Genomic DNA, 22281 nt, shown 5'->3' on the forward strand with positions numbered 1-22281 from the left:
GAACTCAGGTCAGCCCTTCATCACTGCTCTGAACTCGCCAGTTAGACCTTCACCTGCCTGTCCAGCCTTAAGTACTCTGCCTGCAAAGTAGTGCATTAACGGTCTTTTCCCTCCTGGATGAGTTTTGTGAACCTGCTAACTGTCATCTCTCTCTTCTCACTGTACCTCATTAGATCACCACGCCACAAGCCACGCCCTGTGCTCACCACTATTTGCCCATGCCACTTTAGACAAATCCCTTGTCAAGTTTACCTCTGTGTTTTTGGTTCGAGAATAAAGTTTGTATGAGTTTGAATGTCATAGTAATTTGAGGCCTTTATGATCTGTTCTTTTTTTTAAGGGAAAAATACATCTTTAATGACTTAAAAAACAAAAAATTGGGGGCACAAGACTGAAATTATTATTATCTTTTTTGGATTAACAGTTTTCAAATTTTTAAGGTTTCGGAAGGTTATTCTATGTTAGCCTGCCTTATTCATTTCAAATAAGTTTGGATTTATCTTTGAGATTGTTGCCTTGCTGGAACTACCAACTGTGTACAAGTTTTAAGCATCCACCTGTTGATCTGAGGTGAAATTGAAGACTTTCCAGGTAGTTATTTGTTATTCCATCTTCTTTGTATAATATACCAGTACCACTGGCAGCTAAAAAACAAACAAACAAACAACCCCTCTAGAACATAATACTGCCACCACCATGCTTGACAGCTGGTACAACCTTCTTAGGTTTGAAAGCCTCACCTCTTCTCCCGTGACCAGAGCATCTTTACAGCAAAAGTTGTTAGAAGTCAGTTCATTACTTATAATGCATTGGTGTTCCTTCAGGACAAGTTCCAAATCTAAAAATAGACATAAATAAAAACTTACCAAAGTAAAGCTATTTCTCTCTTTTCATCTTAGACAATGCTTCCATAAAGCTCCTCGCTTGTTTGCATCCATCCTTAACATTACTATCATCGTGTGACTGTGATCAACTATTGTAAAAGGTCTCCTTGATTCATACTTAGAGCAAATTGTGGCTCTCTCCATTTTATGAATGTGTTGTTCTCTTATTAACAGTGACTTGAGCTAGGCAAGCTAAGAGCCCAGCAGCTGTCTTTTCTGGTGGTTTGCTTATGTGCATTGTGGACAAACCTCTGGTCTTTCACGGTAAACTGAGGGAAGTCCAGCATGCTTGATATTGATAGTTAACGATGTAGCACTGTGCTCTAGCCTTTTAATCCATCTAGTTTTATTTATTATTCCCATATTTGTTTTTTATTTTTTAAAAGTGTTTTTTAGAGCTACGTGGTCCTTACAGGAGAACCATTGCAAATGCCATTTATAGAATATAATACTGAACATTAAACAGAAAATAAAATATTTCAAATTTCCTGAACCTTAAAATATACAGCAGAATCAATCCGTTTAATTCTAATGGGGAACATTTGTCTCTAAAATAAATTTTCTATCATTGCCTTTCTGTAAAAGTCTGTACTGTATGCCATTGTTATAATTTCAAATTATTCCTATATTGTGACGGTATCAGTTAAGGTAAATTCATAAATAACATTATGTGTATTTTAGTCAGCAGAGGATTTGATATGAACACCATATGGATTATAAAAAACCAAAGCTAGCATTAGGAGGCTTGTCCATACTTGACCTACAGCAGGCATATATATTTTTGATAGTCATACATAGTTCTATCAAACTTTATCAATTTGCACAACACTGAAAAACTTAAAAAGTTATGATGAGCATGTAAAGACTACTGCTGTGCTCAGAAGCCGAACAGTAGTATTTAGAACAATATGAAAATTGTCAAGAACGGTGTTTATCTTAGAAAGCAAAAAAACAAAAAACAAAAAACAAACTTTTAGCATTTTTTAGCATTTTTTATTTGGCAACACAGAGTATATGATAACAAATCCTTATTTTAAACCTTATCCTTTTGATTGGACATAAAATTACATAAAACTCTTTTTAACTGTGCAAGACATGTTAACTGTGTGCCAAAATTATCAACATATCCTTTGCTTGTCTTGTATCAACACTCTTCCTGTTATCTGAAAATCCAGAGCATTCCAGTTCAGCACATTCCCCAGAGTGAAGCTCAGCTCATTGGAGTAGTTCTGGATCTCACAGGGGGAAAGGACGTAGTCCCACATGTGGACATCAGACATCATGCCAATAAAAGACAGATCAGTTATAAATCCTCCACCATGGGAATCCGGAAACTGAGAAATGGCAAATAGTTGAATTAACAGTTGCATTGCAATGCTATGTATTTTTTTCTGACTGACACAAAGTCGCAAATAAGAAGAATGAGTATATTTGGAAAACATGTTAAATAAATGCTGTGAAATTTAGAAACATTTTAATTATATTACATAATAACAATATTGTTTGTCCAAGATAAGTAGTCTGAGTCACCTTAGCATAGCACATAAAATAGAAATGGGGAAATCCAAAGCAATGCTGATCCCAAAAATACTAAAACCAAACCAGGAAAAATGCTTCACTAGAAGTTTGGAGCTGCAATCCTTATGGATATCAGCACAGGTTCCAGACAAGTATTGTCAGGTCTTATACTCTTTTTGTTAAAAATTAATTTGTGGTTTTCACTTTAATTCTTGTCTTTAATATAAAGTGAACTTGAAGCACTAGTATGTTGGTTACAGATCCAGCGCTTCAGCCTGTTTCTCCATCGCTCTGTGCTAAGCTAACATAATTAACTTCTCAGACCAAATGACTGTACTTTATCTAATATAAGCAACTGTGCACCAGTCACAGTGGTGTTTGAACTGTACCTGTCCTAAAACAATAGACATGGGTCCAATGATGTTGGATCCAGAGCTGACGAATTTCCTGCTGGAAGGCTTTCCATTTACCCACAGCTGAATTAGTCCAGAGGTAGCATCCCAAGTGGAACAAATTGCATTCCACGTGTTCAGCTTGTAGCCTTGAAATTCAAAAGGAGCTCTTTTGTTCCTGGCCCGCATTGAAAAGTAATCACTTGTACCTCCTTTGTATATCATAAAGTCATGGAAAGCAAGCGATGTTGCCAAAGAGAAAAGAACGTGGTCTCTTAGAAGGTCTGTAAAGGATCTGTAAGCAATGACAAGACACTGACATACATGATGATGCTTTTATTATCATTATTATTATTATTTGATTTTGCATAGTCAATGCTACCTGAGACAGACAGTTACAGCACTTAAATCTTGTTTTGTTGTTAACAGCTTCACGTGAGCTGTGTTTGTCTCTTCTGGGAAGGTGAACATTTTACTTGCCAGGTCTCAAAAAAATTAGAGAAATAAATTAATAACATGATCAGTAACTTTCAGTGATGCTGATAACCAGACCATATTTCTCACACCTAGTCTTTAATGACATAATACATAAATTTACCTTGAGGAGTGGCAGCACACGATGCCAGCGTCATCAGTAAAAGCAGCAGCGCCATCTGATACAAATAAAATATAATAATGCAAAACAAACATTGCTCAAATGTTCACCTTTCAACTTTAGTATGGAAATAAGGTTTCTGTCACTTAAGGCATCCTGCTACAATATGTAATACAGGCAGGAGAGTTTTGTGTGGAAAGCATTAATTTAATTTGCCATGTATATCATGTGTTACCTTGAATTCAGTCTCAGGATTTTGTGTTGCATGGAGCCAGCGAGGGAGTGAGTTTTATAGTGACAGTGTTTGTTGGTGAAAATGGGTCTTCTTTATTGAGGTCATTGACTCTGGGTTTGTCCTACCCTTAGATCAAGAGCAAAGCATATTTTGTAATATTACCTCTGTAAACAACCACTGGATTTTAAATCAAACAATCAACATGACCGAAGTACAGACTTTGTTTCAAGGGGTTTTTCCAAAGTATTGAATTAACTTTGTAGGAATTTTAACCATTCTGATTAACTGGCCCCCAATTTTAACTTAAAACTAACAGGACAATTGACTGAAAGGCAGTTTCATAGTGAGGTCTGTTGGGTTGGTATTTCATGAAAAATGAAGCAGATACAAGATCTGAAGTTGATTCAAAGTGTGCCTTTTCCGTGCATCTCCAGACCATCATCAGGCTGAAAAACTCAAATTAACCTAGTGTGCCGCATTAACAGAAAGAAGAAAAGTCTGGAAAAGGAGAGAAACAGCTCACGACCTGAAGCATACAGTACCATATCATCTGTCAAACATTGTTGAGGTAATGCAATGGCATTGGGAAGTATGGCTTCCAGTGGAACCAGGTCACTGGTAATTATTGATGATGTGCCTGCTGATAGAAACAGCAAGATGTTTCTTGCTATATTCGTTGCTCAAATTAAAAAACAAATGCTACAAAACTGCAGAGAAATGGATAACGACCCTGTTAGAGTGGATTGTTAAATGTTTGTCATTTTTATGCTTGCCAACTTTGATGAAAGGGATTCCACTGTCCTTCCTCCCAGATTCTCGGGGTTCTGGGTAGGGGGCTGTAATGTTTTATTGCAGATACATCCTATCTGGAGGATCTACTTCTTTTGATTTAAGCTTCCTGAGTTTATGACCCTTTGATCAGCAGGAGGTCTACCACAAACACACACACACACAGACACACACACACACACACACACCTACTTACATATAGAAGTTCACACATATACATACAATGCCTTAGAACCATGGGGGCGTTGCTTTGCTGTGTTTTGTGTGAACTGTCTCTCAATAAAAGCCAGCGAGAGGAGGCCATCATGGGGTTCATTGTCGTGCTGGACACAGATGTGGCCTCCCTTGCGCAAGTAATCGATCGAACACTGTTGCCTTGTTTTTCTTTCATGGGAATAAGTCCTGGATACAGCGGGGTCTGAGTTTAGACCCAACAGACCCACTGCATGCTGGAATAAGCAACACATTCCAATGGGATATTTTTCAATGGCCAAGCCACTCACCTGCTCTCAACGTAACTACTTTCCAGGTACTGAAGATAAATGATAGCAGAGCATCTTAAGGCACAAAATGCAGCATATGGTCGTATTCATGGGTCCTAGACCTCAGGCAGTCATCGAGTGCAAATCGAAGATCAGTGTTAGTCAGCTTGGTGAATTTGAGTTAAATAGTTATTTTCCTTTGGATAAGTGGAAGAGAATTAATGGATGGAAAGTTGCTTTCCTTTCAGCTTCAGCTCAGACTCAATCCCATTCTTTGTTAGCTAGATGCTAATTCTGCTTGCCTGGTGTTTGGTCATGAGTAGGTAGTGTTAAGTGGTGTTATTTTGTTTTGTTTTTTTCTCTTTTGGGAAATGCATGAAAACACATTTTGTAAACAGTAATGACGCAGTGCAGTGATGTAACAGTGTTATTACAAATAGATTGACTATTGACATGATGCAGGCATATGTGTGGTTCAGGTGTGTGGTATCACCTACTTTATAATTGCTTCCTTTATGGCCTCAAACTCTTACAGTGAATTACAAAAAGAGAAAGCATTTCAGAAAGAGCTTTAGCACACTTAAGCAAACGTATAATTAATTCTAGTCAATTCTCTAAAATCCTATCAAACACTGGTTACAAAAAGAATTAAGTATTGTACTTGTACTTGTTTTGTTACTACTGGGGAGGCCTGGGCAGGAGATCCCCGGACCAGCAGCCAAAACCAGTAATTTAATGTTCTCATTAAGCTGAAAGTCTCAAATTTTCTCAACTAATTGTAAATGGAAGAACAACTTGCTACCACAGAGCAGCAGACCCGTAACACTTAATAGACATTTTGATATACCATGTCATTTACTCATTGAATACTATATAGTTTGCATTTTTGTGAAGGAAGAAAAAGGTGTTAAATGTAAAATCCATCAGTTTACTGCACTCGGTGACCTATTGCGCTTGACTGCACTAGGATTTATGAAAGCTACGGTAAAAATAACATATTATGATGTCATTCTAACATCTGAAACATGTGGGTCACATTTTCAAGTCTCTGAAAGGATGCTTCACATGACATTGTGTGTTTACTGCTCTAATTATAATGGCTGAGAAGAGGTCTCTTCTCCAATGAAAAGTGAATTCCATAGTCCTCTTTCAATGCTACCATAAAGCTTGGGAGTCTGAGTTAGTCAGATTAAATTGACATTTTCTAAAGTTCTTTTCCCTCCTTTGTATGACCATAGACAGTGAGTCCAGTAACACAAAGGCGTTTTGTACAAAAGTGCACCATTGAAAGATCCTGTTATTTTGTCTAGCTGAGATCTCTTTATGACCACTATGGGCAAGAGGAAGCAGTTGTAGTAGCAATATTACTTTAAAACAATATTACTTTAAAGCATCGAACTGAGCATTTTCTACCCTGTGAAACAAAAGTAGTTCAGTGTACTTTTGCTTTAGTGAGGACTTGGCCGTCATTTTTTCCCTCCTTTCTAGACACACAAAAAATGAGTTGTGTTGTTGTCATATCTCAGTCTAAAACAGTCTATAGAGGTATATGATAAAAGTATCTTTAATAGTTAGATGAATGTCTTCTCTGAAACATTAAATATTTTAAAAGCTGTTCTACCAAAAATATGAATCGAATTTATTATCTCTTTCTTCACAATATGGAAATGTTTTTGACCAACCTCCATTTATCAGTAACTTCATCCTTGTGAGCTGCCAAAATTCCTGCTAATCCACTCTGATTTGTATGTTTGCCAAAGCTTCATTATCTCTGACATGCCTTTGGACATTGGACTAGTTTACTTAGCCTGATGAGCTCCTTGTTAGTGCACAACAAGTCAGTTGTGCAAGTCAGCAAATTTATGGAGCAACCAAAAGTCAAAATACAGTCTATAAGACAATAGATATACAATTATGGACAACCTGTATAATTTAGGTATTGCTGTTGCTGTAGGAGGCATGGGTTTAAGATCTAGTAATATTAGTTTCATCCTTAAATCAAACCACTAAGTGATAAAAAGCATTAAAACTTAACACATCTAAATCCTGTACACAATTTTCATCAGCATGAATTTTCTTTGAGTTTCATTTTAATATTTATTTTCTGTACTTTTAGGACTGGCAGCAATGATGTCAGCATCAACAATAGAAGCCACAGTGCCATCTAATACAAAGACACTACTCAGTGCAAATCAAACATTGCTTAGATTTTTAATATTTGACTTAGAAATAAGTTTTCTGTAGCTCAGGGCATCCTGCGACAATGTATAATACAATATTATATATTATATAAAATTTTATTATCTATATGAGTAGTTTCATGGCCAAATCAGATCTGTTTATTCAATATTTCATGTCAGATTTAGCAGATAAAAGATCTGGAGATAATTCGAAGTGTTAAACTTGTAAACTTGTATCTTATGACCATCATCAGGATGAAAAATAAAATAAACCTGCAAAATACAGAGAGTTTACAAAGTGCTAACAACAGGTTACACTTGGAACAAAAATGTGCTGAGTAGACTTTGCCAGAAAACATGTAAAAGAGCATGCACAGGAAACAAATCTTTGGACAGATTGAACCAAATTTAACTTGACTTAATTTGTTTTTCAGTTTCCAAAGACAAAACTGACGGCTGAAAAACCCACAAACAAGCAGCAAGTGAATGTGGCTGCTATAAAGGCCTTGGAGAGCATCTAAAGCCAAGAAATACAACATCGGCTGATGTTCATGGGTTCTGGATTCCAGACACTAAAGAATTTTCATCCTATTATCATATTAAAACAATCCTTATATTAGTTTGATAAACTTCCTTTGAGCCTCTGAAAGTGGGAGACTGTAAATAAAGCTGTAAGTCCTACTTTGGTCACCAGTCAGTCAGTTGCATTACAGTTTGGTCCAAACTAAAACATCTTACGCACTTTATAGCACTATTGTGTCCTATTTAATTCCAGCCAGTGCTAAGTTACATGTAAGAAATGCAAATTTACTGTTGAATTTTTTATTTTTTTTATTTTTTAGTGGAAATGCAGAAGGTCACTAACACTAAGAATCGGGCCTTCAAGAGGTTCTCTTCAGTTCCCAACAAAAATATCAAAAATGAGGTGATTGGTGAGTTGTTTTTCTATGAGAGCTGATATTCTGCAGAGTCATTTACAGATCAAGTCTCTGTACTTTCACTTTGATTTTGGATGCATGAAAGGCAGAAGTAGTTTTATTGACTTTTATTGACAGTTAGTATTTGTTTGGCTGAAGAACGACCTGCACGGCCAATCAAAAGTCCATGTGAGTGCACGTTTTTCACCATTTTATTATCAAAGCACTTGTTTGCTCCTGCATGTGCTCCTTGGACTTGTTTACTTACACTCATTGATCGTTTGAACATTTGAACTGAACATAGCAACACAATTTTCATAAATACATAAAGATTTAATAGATGTGTGTGCTAAACAGTTCTATGGTAATCTAAAACACTTTTATGTGTTTTGTCATGTTTGATCTAAACAAATAAAACAAACACAGCTTTCCTATCAGTGGTCTTACACAGTGTGTGTTCATCTGTGAGTTTCACTGATTGCACCACTGTCGGGCATCTGTCAAAAAGGAACTACTCACATAAACAATAAAAATCCCAGAGTCTTCTGTGTATATGGTATAGGTCCATTTATATATTTATACTGCTATCCAGCTAATGTACATATTTATTTAAGTATTCATAAAATTACACAAATAGTACTCGAACAATCTGATTATTTTTAAAAAGCCAAAATAAGGAAAAAAACTGCATTTATCAGTTTTGGCCAGTAGAGGGCGACATCTAAAACACCACCTTTTAGATTAAGTTGAAATACTTAAGTAGAGATGCAGAGTTTTCAAATTTAATGGAGAAGTGTGGACTTCTCTGTCGATTGCACTTTGTGACACAGTGCTGATGGTGATATTTTGGCAAAAAAAAAGCTTCTTCTTCTTTCTTTTTTTCTTTTCTACATTTTATTCTCATGCACAGAAGTCACTGACTAGAAAAACATTTATAGCACAAGTTGATGAATTGTCAATTTATTGTTCATCTTTACAATAAATTTACAATTAGAAATTCGTAAAATTATTTTTTATATTCATGCTCACACAGTTTTTGTTCTCAGTGTTGTTCATGGATTAACCAACATGTAACGTAATCATAGCGACCAGTGTAACGCTTTCATATGATGATCGTAAAAGTTCATCAAAAATCATCAAATATTCTTTATGGTGGACACAAAAACAAAGTAGTTTTTTTAACCAGATTTTTGATTTTGTAATTTTCTGATTAGTGACACGTCATGAGTTTATTTTCTATCAGTACTCTATCTATGATCTCAAATTCCAGTGCGCTCCAGTTCAGCACGTTCCCCGGCGTGAAGTTTAGTTCATCCACATAGTTCTGAATTTCACAGGAGGAAAGGATGTGATCCCACAAGTGGACGTCAGACATCATGCCAACGAAAGACTGCTTAATGTCAAATCCGCCACCGTGGGAATCTTGCTCCTGTAAAAAATGCAGTGTTGAGATACACTAGATTAAAACTACATTGTATATTATTTATTTGTGCGTGTAACACATAAGAATGTAGTATATACAATATAAAACTGTACCTGTCCTAACATTATTATAACAGGTCCTACGATGTTTGTTCCAGTGCTGACAAATTTCCTAATTGAAGGTAGCCCATCAAACCAAATCTGCACCAGTCCAGACTCAGAGTCCCACGTGGTGCAGATAGAGTGCCACATGTTTGGCTTGTAGTCTCGTCCTCCAAATTCAGCTTTCCTGTCCTTGATATGGGACTCAATCTCTTTATTTGTATAATCCCAGAAGATCAGGAAGTCATTGGAATGAACAGGTGTAGCCAGAGAGAACAAAACGTGGTCTCTTTTAAGGTCTGTAAATGATCTGTGGGCATGGCAAAGGATGACTTATTTCACAGTCAGAGATACAGTTGCTTCTTATAGGAAACGTATACATATTCATTGCTACCTGTGACAGAGTGTTAAAGAACTGGGAGTTCATGATGTGGCATGACATAACCTGACAAAATATGACAAGTGAGGAACACACAACTAATGCAAAGGACACAACACTGACAGAGAGAAACACAGTGCTTAAATATATTGAGGGAAAACGAGGGAATGAGACACAGGAGGAGAGCACAGCTGGGAGCAATCAAACCTGACGAGACCAAGGGAAGCAAAACTAGAAACACTAACATGAGATAGTTAGTTAGTAAAACAAAGTAAAACAGGAAGCACACGACAGGCACAGACTTGACACTGAGCTAAACCTACACTGAACATGAAGACACAAACAAAACCTAAGAACCAGAATTTACAGAACATAGAAGAACTTGAGTGCTAGAAATACAAAACTAGAAGTCATAAGCCACCACGATGAAATCCAAGATAAAAAATAATAATACAAAAAAACCGAAACACCGGGTGACCAACCCTGGACCGTGACATCTATTCCTTCTTTTCCTTTTGAATAAGGATGAAGGAGTTGGTATATATCTAAAATGGTAAACATTAACACCTCTAATGTTAGTATTTATCAGCACAGTAGGCTACACACTGTTACATTGTTATTAATTTTGTTTACATATGTTAAATACTTAATAATTAAGATAAATAAAAAAAATAAAGGTACTTTGAGGGACTGCAGTGCACGATGTCAGCATCACCAGTAGAAGCACCAGCAGCATCTAATACAAAGACATACAAACATAACAATTCAAATTGTATATTGGTACTGGTGATACAAACAAATCTGTAGTCACTTTCATCAGTCTTCCGCACCACAATACAGGTAAAAAACGGAAGGGTTTCTGCACATGCAATACATTTTGTTTCAATATGAAAATCATGAAAATCAGAGTCCAGTGTCAGGACTCTGTATCCAGAGTCCTGACACTGGATACAGTGTCAGGACTCTGTGCAACAGTGCAGGATAGAGCCTTCTATACTCGGGGTCCTTTTGTGAATGGTTTGTTTGTTAACAGTGCAGAATGGTTCCTTTTATACCATGGCTGCTGCTGTAAATGGTTAATTTTTTGTTTCTGTAAATTTCCAAGTTCCTACTTCCGCCCATGTGTTTACAACTTACGGGATTAGATCCGAGGAATCTGAAAACTTCCCCTTCACACCTATAGCGAAGTTTGAATCAACAGTCACTAACATTCATGTCTTTGGGTTATAGACATAAGTTAGAGTATGCAGAGTAGAGTGTGTTTTGACAATCCTGTCAATTATAAGTGACACAAAAGTGTACATTTCATTCTTACAAATGAAACAGAGAAGAAAAAGGGGTACGTATCAATACATTACACACAAAGCCCAGCTTTGAAAACTCCAAAATATGTAATAAAAAATGCAATATAAGCTTTAAAACTGTTTTTATTGTGTAATTAATAGTATAGATTGAAAAATATCTTTACATTGGGCATAAATTTGGTATTAACAGGTTTGCTTGTCTTCTATCAACACTCTTACTGTTATCTGAAAATCCAGAGCATTCCAGTTCAGCACATTCACTGGAGTAAAGCTCAGCTCATTCAAGTAGTTCTGGATCTCACAGGGGAAAAGGACGTAGTCCCACATGTGGACATCATGCCTAAAAACGACTGCGCTTTGTCAAATCCCCCAACAAAGGAATCATGTTCCTGAGAAATGGCAGAGAGAAATCTAATGACTTACAATGCAATGATTTAAAAAATATTTTAACAATACCAATACACATTCAGATTAAATGAGCATATTTGGAAAATACATTATAGAAATTCTCTGACATTTTGAAATATTTTAATAACATTAATAATATTGTTTGTCCTAGATAAGTAGTCTGAGCCAGCTTAGCATAGTACACAAAATGGAAATGGTGAAATCCAAGCAATGTTCATTCCAAAAGTGCTAAAACCAAACCAGGAAAAATGCTGCTTCACGATGTCAGACTTATTCCTGGAGGCTAAGACACAGTCTAGTACATATCTCTGTTTGTTAAATAGGGAATTGTGTTTTTCACTTTCATTATTTTCCTTGAACATGCCGTGAACTTTTGATGCACTAGTAAGTTGGTTACAGATCCAGAGCTTTGGACTGACACTAGCCAGTTTCCCCATTGCTCTGTGCTAAGCTATGCTAACATAATTAACCTCTCAGACCAAATCCCTGTACTTTGTCTTTGTGAGTCAATCCAGAGGTACCATTCCAGGTGGAACAAACAGAGTTGCACGTGTTCAGCTTGTAGTCTTGCAATGGAAATTCAGCTTCTTTGTCCCTGACCCACAAATAAAGCAAATTACCTTCAGCTTGTTTCATCAACAGAAAGTCATTGAAAGCAGACGCCGTTGCCAAAGAGAAAATTAAGTGGATTCTTCTGAGGTCTGTAAAGGACCTGTAAGCAACGAAAAGACATTGAGATTCATAATGCTGTTTTTGTTATTATTATTATTATGATTATTGTTGCTATTTCATTTTGCATATTTACCTCTACCTGAGACAGACAGTTACAGCACTTGAGTCTTGTTTTGTTGTTAACAGCTTCACATGAGCTGTGTCTGTCTCTTCTGGGAAAGTGAACATTTTCCTTGCTAGATCTTACAAAATTGAAAGAAACACGTTATTAACATAACCAGTAACTTTAGTGATGCTGATAAACAGATCACAGTTTCTTGAGCCTGGTGACATAATGACATAATAAATCAACTTTTTGGAGAAACTGGACTAAACTTAGGAATTACACTCAATGGAAGAAGAAGGAAATTGGCTGATTGAGAAATTGTTTGGTTGATTTATTACCCCGTTAAATGTAATTACATACATTAAGTTACTTCAGATAACGCATGGAAATTTCATTTAATTCTAGAGGAATTATGCCCCTATTGCCATATTATGCTACGTTATTAGTTTTGTGCAGCTCACCAGTCCATCACATAGAGACAAACAACCATTTGCACTCACATTCATGGGCAATTTGGAATCACCAATTAACCTAACTCTAATAACTGCATGATTTTTAACTGTGGGTAGAATCCCAGGTTCTACCCAAGGAGAATCCCTGGGTTCTTCCTGGGTAGAATCCCTGGGTTCTTCCTGGGTAGAATACCCGGGGAGAATCCCTGGGTTCTTCCTGGGTATTCTGGAGATTGCAGATTTGAACCCCGTGCGGTGTCACGAGATTTAACATTGCTATATTATTGACTCACTTCACTCGAACATAATATGAACAATTTAATATACCCTCTCTGCATATCATGTAGTTTCTACACCATATAGTTACACTTCACTTTAAAGCATGAGTGAATTGTGTTGAATACACACAAGATGCTTATATAAATCCAAGAGATGGCCAATCTCTTTTTTCAGTGTGTAGTGAAAACAGTAGACAAAATAATTAACATGAGTAGTGAACACATTTTAATCCTCAAATTCTAGTTATAATCCACAATTTCTATTTGTTTTGTTTTGTTTTGTTTTGTTCTTTACTTTGAGGTGCAGCAGCACATGATGTCAGCATCACCAGTAAAAGCAACAGCGCCATCTGATACAGGGAAAACACACATAATCAAACATTGCTCAAACTTTCACCACTTAAATTAGAAACAAGGTCTCTGTCACTTAAGGCATCCTGCAGAAATACAGGCAGAAAAGTTTAAAAGTTTTTGTGTCGAAGGTATTAATTTTAATTTAATTTGCCGTAAATAGGGTGTATTACCTTGAAGTCAGTGTTAGGATGTTGTGAACCACAGAGAGAGATTGTGAGTTTTATACTGATGTCGTTTGTTTGTTCTTTATTATGGTCACTGCATCTGTGTTTGTCTTTCCTTCCACTTTTGTTAAATGACACATTTTGTAATATTACCTTTGTACACAGTGGATTTGAAATCCAACAGTCAACAAGTGATTGAAGTGCAGCTTTAATTAAATGGGTCTAAAAAAAATATTGCATTGGCTTTTTAGGAATTTCAGCTATTTTGATACATAATCTTCCATTTTCAGTGACTCAAAAGTAACATTGTGTAAATTGACTGACAAGTATTTGATAGCAAAGTGTGGCCTGTTCCCTCATTATTTCATGTCAAATTAAGCAAATAAAAGATCTAAAGTTCATTCAGTTACTCTGGTAACTTCCTTGCATCTCCACGGCATCATCAGGATGAAAAACTAAAATAAAAGTAGTGCACTGGCCAGCTCAGAAACATTAAAAGGCCTGTTACACCACAGACAGAGACAACTATACGGATGATTAAATTCCTTGATATTATAAAAAAAGAAACCTTCACAACCTCCACCCAACTCAAAAACACTCTCAAGGAGGTAGACATATAATTGTGATCTGCATGTCCTTGGACTGTGTATGGAAGCTGGAGCACCCAAAGAGAGCCCATGATCATATATAGTGTTATATTATAAATGCCAAGAAAGTGTGTAAAGCAGAGAAAACTACAGACCAATGAGGTTTATATTATACAACACTCAACAATATGTTACATTATAGACATAAAGAGGAAGTGCAATGATATTGTGTTCTTCTCATCTAGGGATTCAAAAAAAAAAAAAAAAAAAAAAACTCATTAGTTGCATTGTCCAGTAGAGCATGACACTTGAGAATGCCCTGCCTAACATGGATGGTAAGGAAAGGAGAACCATCCTTATTCTATTCTATTCTATTCTATTCTTATTCTGACGGCTTAGCAATGGCTATCTTGCTGCAACTCATCCTGTCAAATCTGCAAACCACAGGTACATAATTTCATTAGGGATTAATAAAGTATGCTCATTCTGATGCTGATTCTGATTGAAACTGAGACTTGCTTACTACGACCACTATTAAGCTGTGCTTGAAGCTGTTGTCCTGTCAGCCACCTATAACACAAGCAGTTAATTCTTAGAAACTTGTCCTCTGATTCAGTTTTGGGTTTGGGTCTGCCAGATCTTGACTTTCTCAGCGACGTAGCTGGTTCGGAGGCTGACAGCGTGGAAAGCGTGGCTGTGACCCAAGGCTCACAAGCGGCTTGGCAGGCGGCCAGTGCGCAGGACCAGACGAGGCAGGACCAGACGAGGCAGGACCAGACGGCGTGCTGACCTTTGGTGAAAATGACGTTGGTCCCTCAGGTGCACTGACCTCCGGCTCGGGCTGAGCAGGTCCCAGCAGCCTGCAGTCTGCTCCCTCTGCATATCCGCAAGCCCAGCCACCACCCAGGCCAGCGCCTCCACTGGCGGGGTCCGTTGTGTTTGCGCCATGCCACCTCCTGGGTTTCGGCACAACTGTGACAATGACGGACCCAACACTGCAATTTTACTGGGTTTTTATTCGCTCTGCTTGCTTACTGGGCAACTTTCCTCCACTTACCTTTGTACCATTTCAAGCTATTTGAATTTCAATAAATAACTGGAAAAATTGGGGTGTTCTATAACTTTTCACTGGTAGTCAACTTACCTCAATCTCTTTGTGCTTTAGGTACCTGCCATGCCACTGATCCCCTCTACAGCTGAGCTTGCTTTTTGGATGTTGGTCAAACTCTCACTGAATTCACGTTATCCGCTCCTTGCTCTGTTTCCCTGGAAGGAAATCTGTACCACACCCACCTGCTTGCCCTCCTGCCACCGATGTTCACAGGGAGTTCTGGAACTCAGGTCAGCCCTTCATCACTGCTCTGAACTCGCCAGTTAGACCTTCACCTGCCTGTCCAACCTTAAGTACTCTGCCTGCAAAGTAGTGCATTAACGGTCTTTTCCCTCCTGGATGAGTTTTGTGAACCTGCTAACTGTCATCTCTCTATTCTCACTGTACCTCATTAGATCACCACGCCACAAGCCATGCCCTGTGCTCACCACTCTTTGCCCATGCCACTTTAGACAAATCCCTTGTCAAGTTTACCTCTGTGTTTTTGGTGCAAGAATAAAGTTTGTATGAGTTTGAATGTCATAGTAATTTGGGGCCTTTAATTATTTCTTTAATCTTTTCTCTTTTTTAAAGGGAAAAATACATCTTTAATGACTTAAAAAACAATTGGGGGCACAAGACTGAAATTATTTTTTTTTTTTTTGGAATAGCAGTTTTCAAATTTTCAAGGCTAGATGTCGGGGGTTTCGGAAGGTTATTCTATGTTAGCCTGCCTTATTCATTTCAAATAAGTTTGGATTTATCTTTGAGATTGTTGCCTTGCTGGAACTACCAACTGTGTACAAGTTTTAAGCATCCACCTGTTGATCTGAGGTGAAATTGAAGACTTTCCAGGTAGTTATTTGTTATTCCATCGTCTTTGTATAATATACCAGTACCACTGGCAGCTAAAAAACAAACAAACAAACAACCCCCCTAGAACATAATACTGCCACCACCATGCTTGAAAGCTGGTACAACCTTCTTAGGTTTGAAAGCCTCACCTCTTCTCCCGTGACCAGAGCATCTTTACAGCAAAAGTTTTTGAAGTCAGTTCATTACTTATAATGCAGTGGTGTTCCTTCAGGACAAGTTCCAAATCTAAAAATAGACATAAATAAAAACTTACCAAAGTAAAGCTATTTCTCTCTTTTCATCTTAGACAATGCTGCCATAAAGCTCCTCGCTTGTTTGCATCCATCCTTTACATCAGTGGTGTCAAACTCAAATACACAGTGAGCCAAAATTCAAAACTGGAACAAAGTCGCGGGCTAACATTAATATTTATTGAAAAAAAAAAATCTTCCTCCAGATATAAGAATGAGTCTTTTCTTATGGACTCAAACAAGTTTTGCTGAAAAACTGAATATGGAACAAGCAAAGCTTAATACTAAACAATATATATATTAGCTGTATAATACCAGTAGGCCAGCTCTAATAGTAATTTGGTATGGCTTCACGGGCCAAGTGTAATTAGGCTGCGGGCCAAATTTGGCCTGCGGGCCAGAGTTTGACACCTATGCTTTACATTACTATCATCGTGTGACTGTGATCAACTATTGTAAAAGGTCTCCTTGATTCATACTTAGAGCAAATTGTGGCTTTCTCCATTTTATGAATGTGTTGTTCTCTTATTAACAGTGACTTGAGCTAGGCAAGCTAAGAGCCCAGCAGCTGTCTTTTCTGGTGGTTTGCGTATGTGCATTGTGGACAAACCTCTGGTCTTTCACGGTAAACTGAGGGAAGTCCAGCATGCTTGATATTGATAGTTAACGATGTACCACTGTGCTCTAGCCTTTTAATCCAGCTAGTTTTATTTATTATTCCCATATTTTTTTATTTTTTAAATTAAGATTTAGGTCTGTGTCTGTGAGCTCGTGTACAAGTGTTTTTTAGAACTACGTGGTCCTTAGAGGAGAACTATTACAAATGCCATTTATAGAATATAATATTGAACATTAAACAGAAAATAAAATATTTCAAATGTGCTGAGCCTTAAAATATACAGCAGTATCATTCCATTTAATACTAATGGGGAACATTTGTCTCTAAAATAAATTTTCTATCATTGCCCTTCTGTAAAACTCACTGCACGCCATTGTTATAATTTCAAATTATTCCTATATTGTGACGGTATCAGTTAAGGTAAATTCATAAATAACATTATATGTATTTTTGTCAGCAGAGGATTTGATATGGTTACCGTATGGATAATAAAAAACCCAAAGCTAGCATTAGGAGGCTTTGGCTATGTCGTATATATTTCTGATAGTCATATATAGTTTTATCAAACTTTATTAATTTGCACAACACTGAAAAACTGAAAAAGTCATGATGAGCATGTAAAGACTACTGCTGTGCTCAGAAGCCGAACAGTAGTATTTAGAACAATATGAAAATTAAAGAACGGAGAAGAATGGTGTTTATCTTAGAAAGCAAAAAAAACAAACAAACAAACAAAAAAACAAAAAAAAACCCAAACTGAAGTATTGCAACAAACTTTTTAGCATTTTTTATTTGGCAACACAGAGTATACGATAACGAATCCTTTTTTTTTTTTTTTTTTAAATTATCAACAGATCCTTTGCTTGTCTTCTATCAACACTCTTCCTGTTATCTGAAAATCCAGAGCATTCCAGTTCAGCACATTCCCTGGAGTGAAGCTCAGCTCATCGGAGTAGTTCTGGATCTCACAGGAAGACATGGTGTGGTCCCACATGTGGACATCAGATATCATGCCAATAAAAGACTGATTAATATCAAATCCTCCACCATAGGAATCCTGTTCCTGAGAAATGTCAAAGAGTTGAATTAACAGTTATATTGCACTGTTATGTATTTTTTTTCTGACTGACACAAAGTCACAAATAAGGAGAATGAGCATATTTGGAAAACATATTAAATAAATGCTGAGAAATTTAGAAACATTTTAATTACATAACATAATAACAATATTGTTTGTCCAAGATAAGTAGTCTGAGTCACCTTAGCATAGCACATAAAATGGAAATGGGGAAATCCAAAGCAATGCTGATCCCAAAACACTAAAACCAATCCAGGAAAAATGCTTCACTAGAAGTTTGGAGCTGCAATCCTTATGGATATCAGCACAGGTTCCAGACAAGTATTGTCAGGTCTTATACTCTTTTTGTTAAAAATTGTGGTTTTCACTTTAATTCTTGTCTTTAATATAAAGTGAACTTGAAGCACTAGTATGTTGGTTACAGATCCAGCGCTTCAGCCTGTTTCTCCATCGCTCTGTGCTAAGCTAACATAATTAACCTCTCAGACCAACTCACTGTACTTTATCTAATATAAGCAACTAGTGTGTACCAGTCACAGTGGTGTTTGAACTGTACCTGTCCTAAAACAATAGACATGGGTCCAATGATGTTGGATCCAGAGCTGACAAATTTCCTGCTGGAAGGCTTTCCATTTACCCACAGCTGAATTAGTCCAGAGGTAGCATCCCAAGTGGAACAAATCGCATTCCACGTGTTCAGCTTGTAGTCTTGCGATTCAAATTCAGCTTTTTTTTCCCTGGCCCACAGATCAAACAAATCATTTGCATTTTGTTTGAATATTACAAAGTAATTGAAACCAAGCGATGTTGCCAAAGAGAAAACAGGGTGGCCTCTTCTGAGGTCTGTAAAGGATCTGTAAGCAATGATAAGACATTGACATACATGATGACACTTTTATTATCATTATTATTACTATTTGATTTTGCATATTCAACACTACCTGAGACAGACAGTTACAGCACCTAAATCTTGTTTTGTTGTTAACAGCTTCACGTGAGCTGTATTTGTTGCTTCTGGTAAGGTGAACATTTTCCTTGCCAGGTCTTAAAGGAATTAGAGAAATAAATTAATAACATGATCAGTAACTTTCAGTGAACCTGATAACCAGACCAGATTTCTCACACCTTGTCTTTAATGACATAATACATAAATTTACTTTGTGGAGTGGCAGCACACGATGCCAGCATCATCAGTAAAAGCAGCAGCGCCATCTGATACAAAGAAAATACAATAATGCAAAACAAACATTGCTCAAATTTTCACCTTTCAACTTTAGTATGGAAATAATCAGGGGTGCACATAAGTGGTCCGCAGGTGTGCATTTGCTGTCAAAATAAAAGACGCGCACCAGATAAGAAGTTGCAACACGCGTTTGCGGAAATATAAAAGGCAGTGTTTTTGTCCGCTAGAGTGGGATTTTCACGGCATATTTTGCACCACATCGCTGTGCGTTCATCATTTGTTTGAAGCCAGCTCACCTCCTGTAACCACTTCTCCGAGAATACGCGCTTCTTTTGCAGTTCGGACTCCTTCTGACATTTCTTTGGAGGTGGAGGAACACCAAAGTAATTGCTTAAAGGAGCTTGCTTCTTCGACATCTTTAAGAGTTCTAAAAAAATGTCTTTCCTCCTCCAGAAAATCTTATGGACGCAAATGCGCGTTGCAACTTCTTATCTGGTGCGCGTCTTTTATTTTGACAGCGAATGCGCACCTGCGGACCACTTATGTGCACCCCTGGAAATAAGGTGTCTGTCACTTAAGGCAACCTGCTACAATATATAATACAGGCAGAAAAGTTTTAAAACTTTTGTGTGGAAAGCATTAATTTAATTTGCCATGTATATCATGTCTTACCTTGAATTCAGTCTCAGGATGTTGTGTTGCATGAGGCAAGCAAGGGAGTGAGTTTTATAGTGACAGTGTTGGTGAAAATAGGTCTTCTTCATTGAGGTCATTGACTCTGGGTTTGTCCTACCCTTAGATCAAGAACAAAGCACATTTTGTAATATTACCTCTGTAAACAACCACTGGATTTTAAATCAAACAATCAACATGACTGGAGTACAGACTTTGATACAAGGGGTTTTTCCAAAGTGTTGCATTAACTTTCAGGGCTCTAGAGTGCGACCAATTTGGTCGCAAATGCGACCAAATTTTTCCGTGGTGCGACTAAAAAAAAACATTTGGTCGCACCGGTGCGACCAACTGTTACCAACATTTGGTCGCACCTGTTTGGGTAACAAAAAAAAATCTCTGCAACTCTCCATGTGGTCAACAACAGACACACATTATGCCCCTATCGTGGACTAAACCAATCAGAGATAGTCAGGGGCGGGACCTCTCTGATTGGCCGTGGTCCAGTGGAAAGTGCAGGCAGAAGAGGGAGGTGAGTAGCTTTAATAAGGCGATATCAATTCATTAACGGATTCCACACAAAGACGTAAACACAGAGCGACCCGACGCATCAGAATCAGCTTTGTCTTTCTCGGCTTTCTCACCGGACGGCCCGCAGACGGACACGCTGTCGGAGCTTAGCGATTCTGATGCGTCGGGTCCGCGCTGTGTTTACGTCTTTTTGCGCTGATTCTGACCTGCAAGTTTTGTCTCTCCAACCAAAATTCGCCGAGCCAAAAAGAAGCAGCAAACTGCGCTTCACATTTGATCAATGTCGTCATGAATTCCCTCTGACTTTTGCTGTTTTGCTTCCCCACGATAAAAATTACACTTCCTACACAGCTCCCTGTGTGTACTTCAAGAACAGTTTCCCGTCTCAAATCTCTGTTTTCTGGATTATTCATTCGCTTATTACCCACCAGTCTACCGTTGTTTACAGCGCTGTCTTTTTCTTTTTTCATGTAAATGACGTCCGACAAGAAAGCCTAATTTCTGCTGTTCAATACTGAAGAAATTTATATAATATTGCAGAATATTTTTAAGGTTATCTGCTATAAAAAGCCAGACCAGGAAAATCTCCTTCATGTTTTTCTGTGTTTTATTCTAAGTTACTTTGACACAAAGGCATCTGCTGTGATGTTCACAATTCTGATGAAGTCTCACAAGTGTCAGTACTGATAAATGATCAGAATTATAATATTTCTGACTGTCTGAGGCTAAACTGAATCGAATCAGGACTTTGAGAACCGGAATCGAATGGATCATAGAAATCAGTGATGATACCCAGCCCTAGTGAGCAGCCTAGGCCCGACAGAAGTGGATGTAGCTGTGGGTAATAAGAAAAGATAAAAAGAACTATTGATAACTTTTTTGTTAAGTTAAGGCCTGATCCGTCTGAAATTCATAGCCAGCTCTGACACAGTGCCATCAATCTTTGAATGCTGAAAAAGCAGCAGTGTATCCAGAAAACACACTTCATGCTGCAATAAATGCACTGCCCAAGTGTCCCCTCTCCCCACTGCCTTTCAGCAGCAGGCAGCAGCAAACAGGTCATCAGAGGAGGCCAAGATGATGATTAAGTTGAACATTTTCTACAATATTGACAAAGCACTTTAAGCACAACATTGTTAGTTAATAATTTAGAAATGAATATTGTCTGTATGGACCTCCCCCCAAAGAAGGTGCACATGTAAAACTGCGGTGTTAAGCGAAGCGGTTGAAAAATTTGAGTGCGCCTAACTTTTGTGCCGGTACGCCTAAATTTTTTAAGTTAGGCGTACCGGTGCGCCCATGTCAAAAAGTTAGTCTAGAGCCCTGACTTTGTAGGAATTTTAACCATTCTGATTAACCGCCCCCCAATTTTAACTTAAAACTAACAGGACAATTGACTGAAAGGCAGTTTCATAGCAATATGAGGTCTGTTGGGTTGGTATTTCATGAAAAATGAAGCAGATACAAGATCTGAAGTTGATTCAAAGTGTGCCTTTTCCGTGCATCTCCAGACCATCATCAGGCTGAAAAACTCAAATTAAACTAGTGTGCCGCATTAACAGAAAGAAGAAAAGTATGGAAAAGGAGAGAAACAGCTCACGACCTGAAGCATACAGTACCATATCATCTGTCAAACATTGTTGAGGTAATGAAATGGCATTGGGAAGTATGGCTTCCAGTGGAACCAGGTCACTAGTAATTATTGATGATGTGTCTGCTGATAGAAACAGCAAGATGTTTCTTGCTATATTCTTTGCTCAGATTCAAAAACAAATGCTACAA

At 37.6% G+C, this 22281-nt stretch overlaps 3 protein-coding genes across 3 annotated transcripts; all 3 read right to left on the bottom strand.

Moving 5' to 3' along the window:
* Positions 1 to 2002: 2002 nt before the first annotated feature.
* On the bottom strand, positions 2003 to 3447 carry LOC134637245 (C-reactive protein-like). The gene is made up of 4 exons (XM_063487627.1): positions 3393 to 3447; positions 3177 to 3279; positions 2792 to 3089; positions 2003 to 2218 (listed from the first exon to the last, which is right to left on the bottom strand). Exons 1-4 carry the CDS (start codon positions 3445 to 3447, stop codon positions 2003 to 2005), a joined length of 672 nt encoding a protein of 223 aa, XP_063343697.1.
* Positions 3448 to 9180: 5733 nt separating this feature from the next.
* On the bottom strand, positions 9181 to 11526 carry LOC134635460 (mucosal pentraxin-like). Its single transcript, XM_063484842.1, has 4 exons — positions 11419 to 11526; positions 10577 to 10716; positions 9529 to 9826; positions 9181 to 9421 (listed from the first exon to the last, which is right to left on the bottom strand). Exons 1-4 carry the CDS (start codon positions 11524 to 11526, stop codon positions 9203 to 9205), a joined length of 765 nt encoding a protein of 254 aa, XP_063340912.1. The 3' UTR covers positions 9181 to 9202.
* Positions 11527 to 17882: 6356 nt separating this feature from the next.
* On the bottom strand, positions 17883 to 19325 carry LOC134637135 (serum amyloid P-component-like). The gene is made up of 4 exons (XM_063487484.1): positions 19271 to 19325; positions 19055 to 19157; positions 18670 to 18967; positions 17883 to 18098 (listed from the first exon to the last, which is right to left on the bottom strand). Exons 1-4 carry the CDS (start codon positions 19323 to 19325, stop codon positions 17883 to 17885), a joined length of 672 nt encoding a protein of 223 aa, XP_063343554.1.
* Positions 19326 to 22281: the final 2956 nt, after the last annotated feature.

The sequence above is a fragment of the Pelmatolapia mariae genome, linkage group LG10_11 (genome assembly GCF_036321145.2).
Source record: "Pelmatolapia mariae isolate MD_Pm_ZW linkage group LG10_11, Pm_UMD_F_2, whole genome shotgun sequence".
NCBI classification, from domain to species: Eukaryota; Metazoa; Chordata; class Actinopteri; order Cichliformes; family Cichlidae; genus Pelmatolapia; species Pelmatolapia mariae.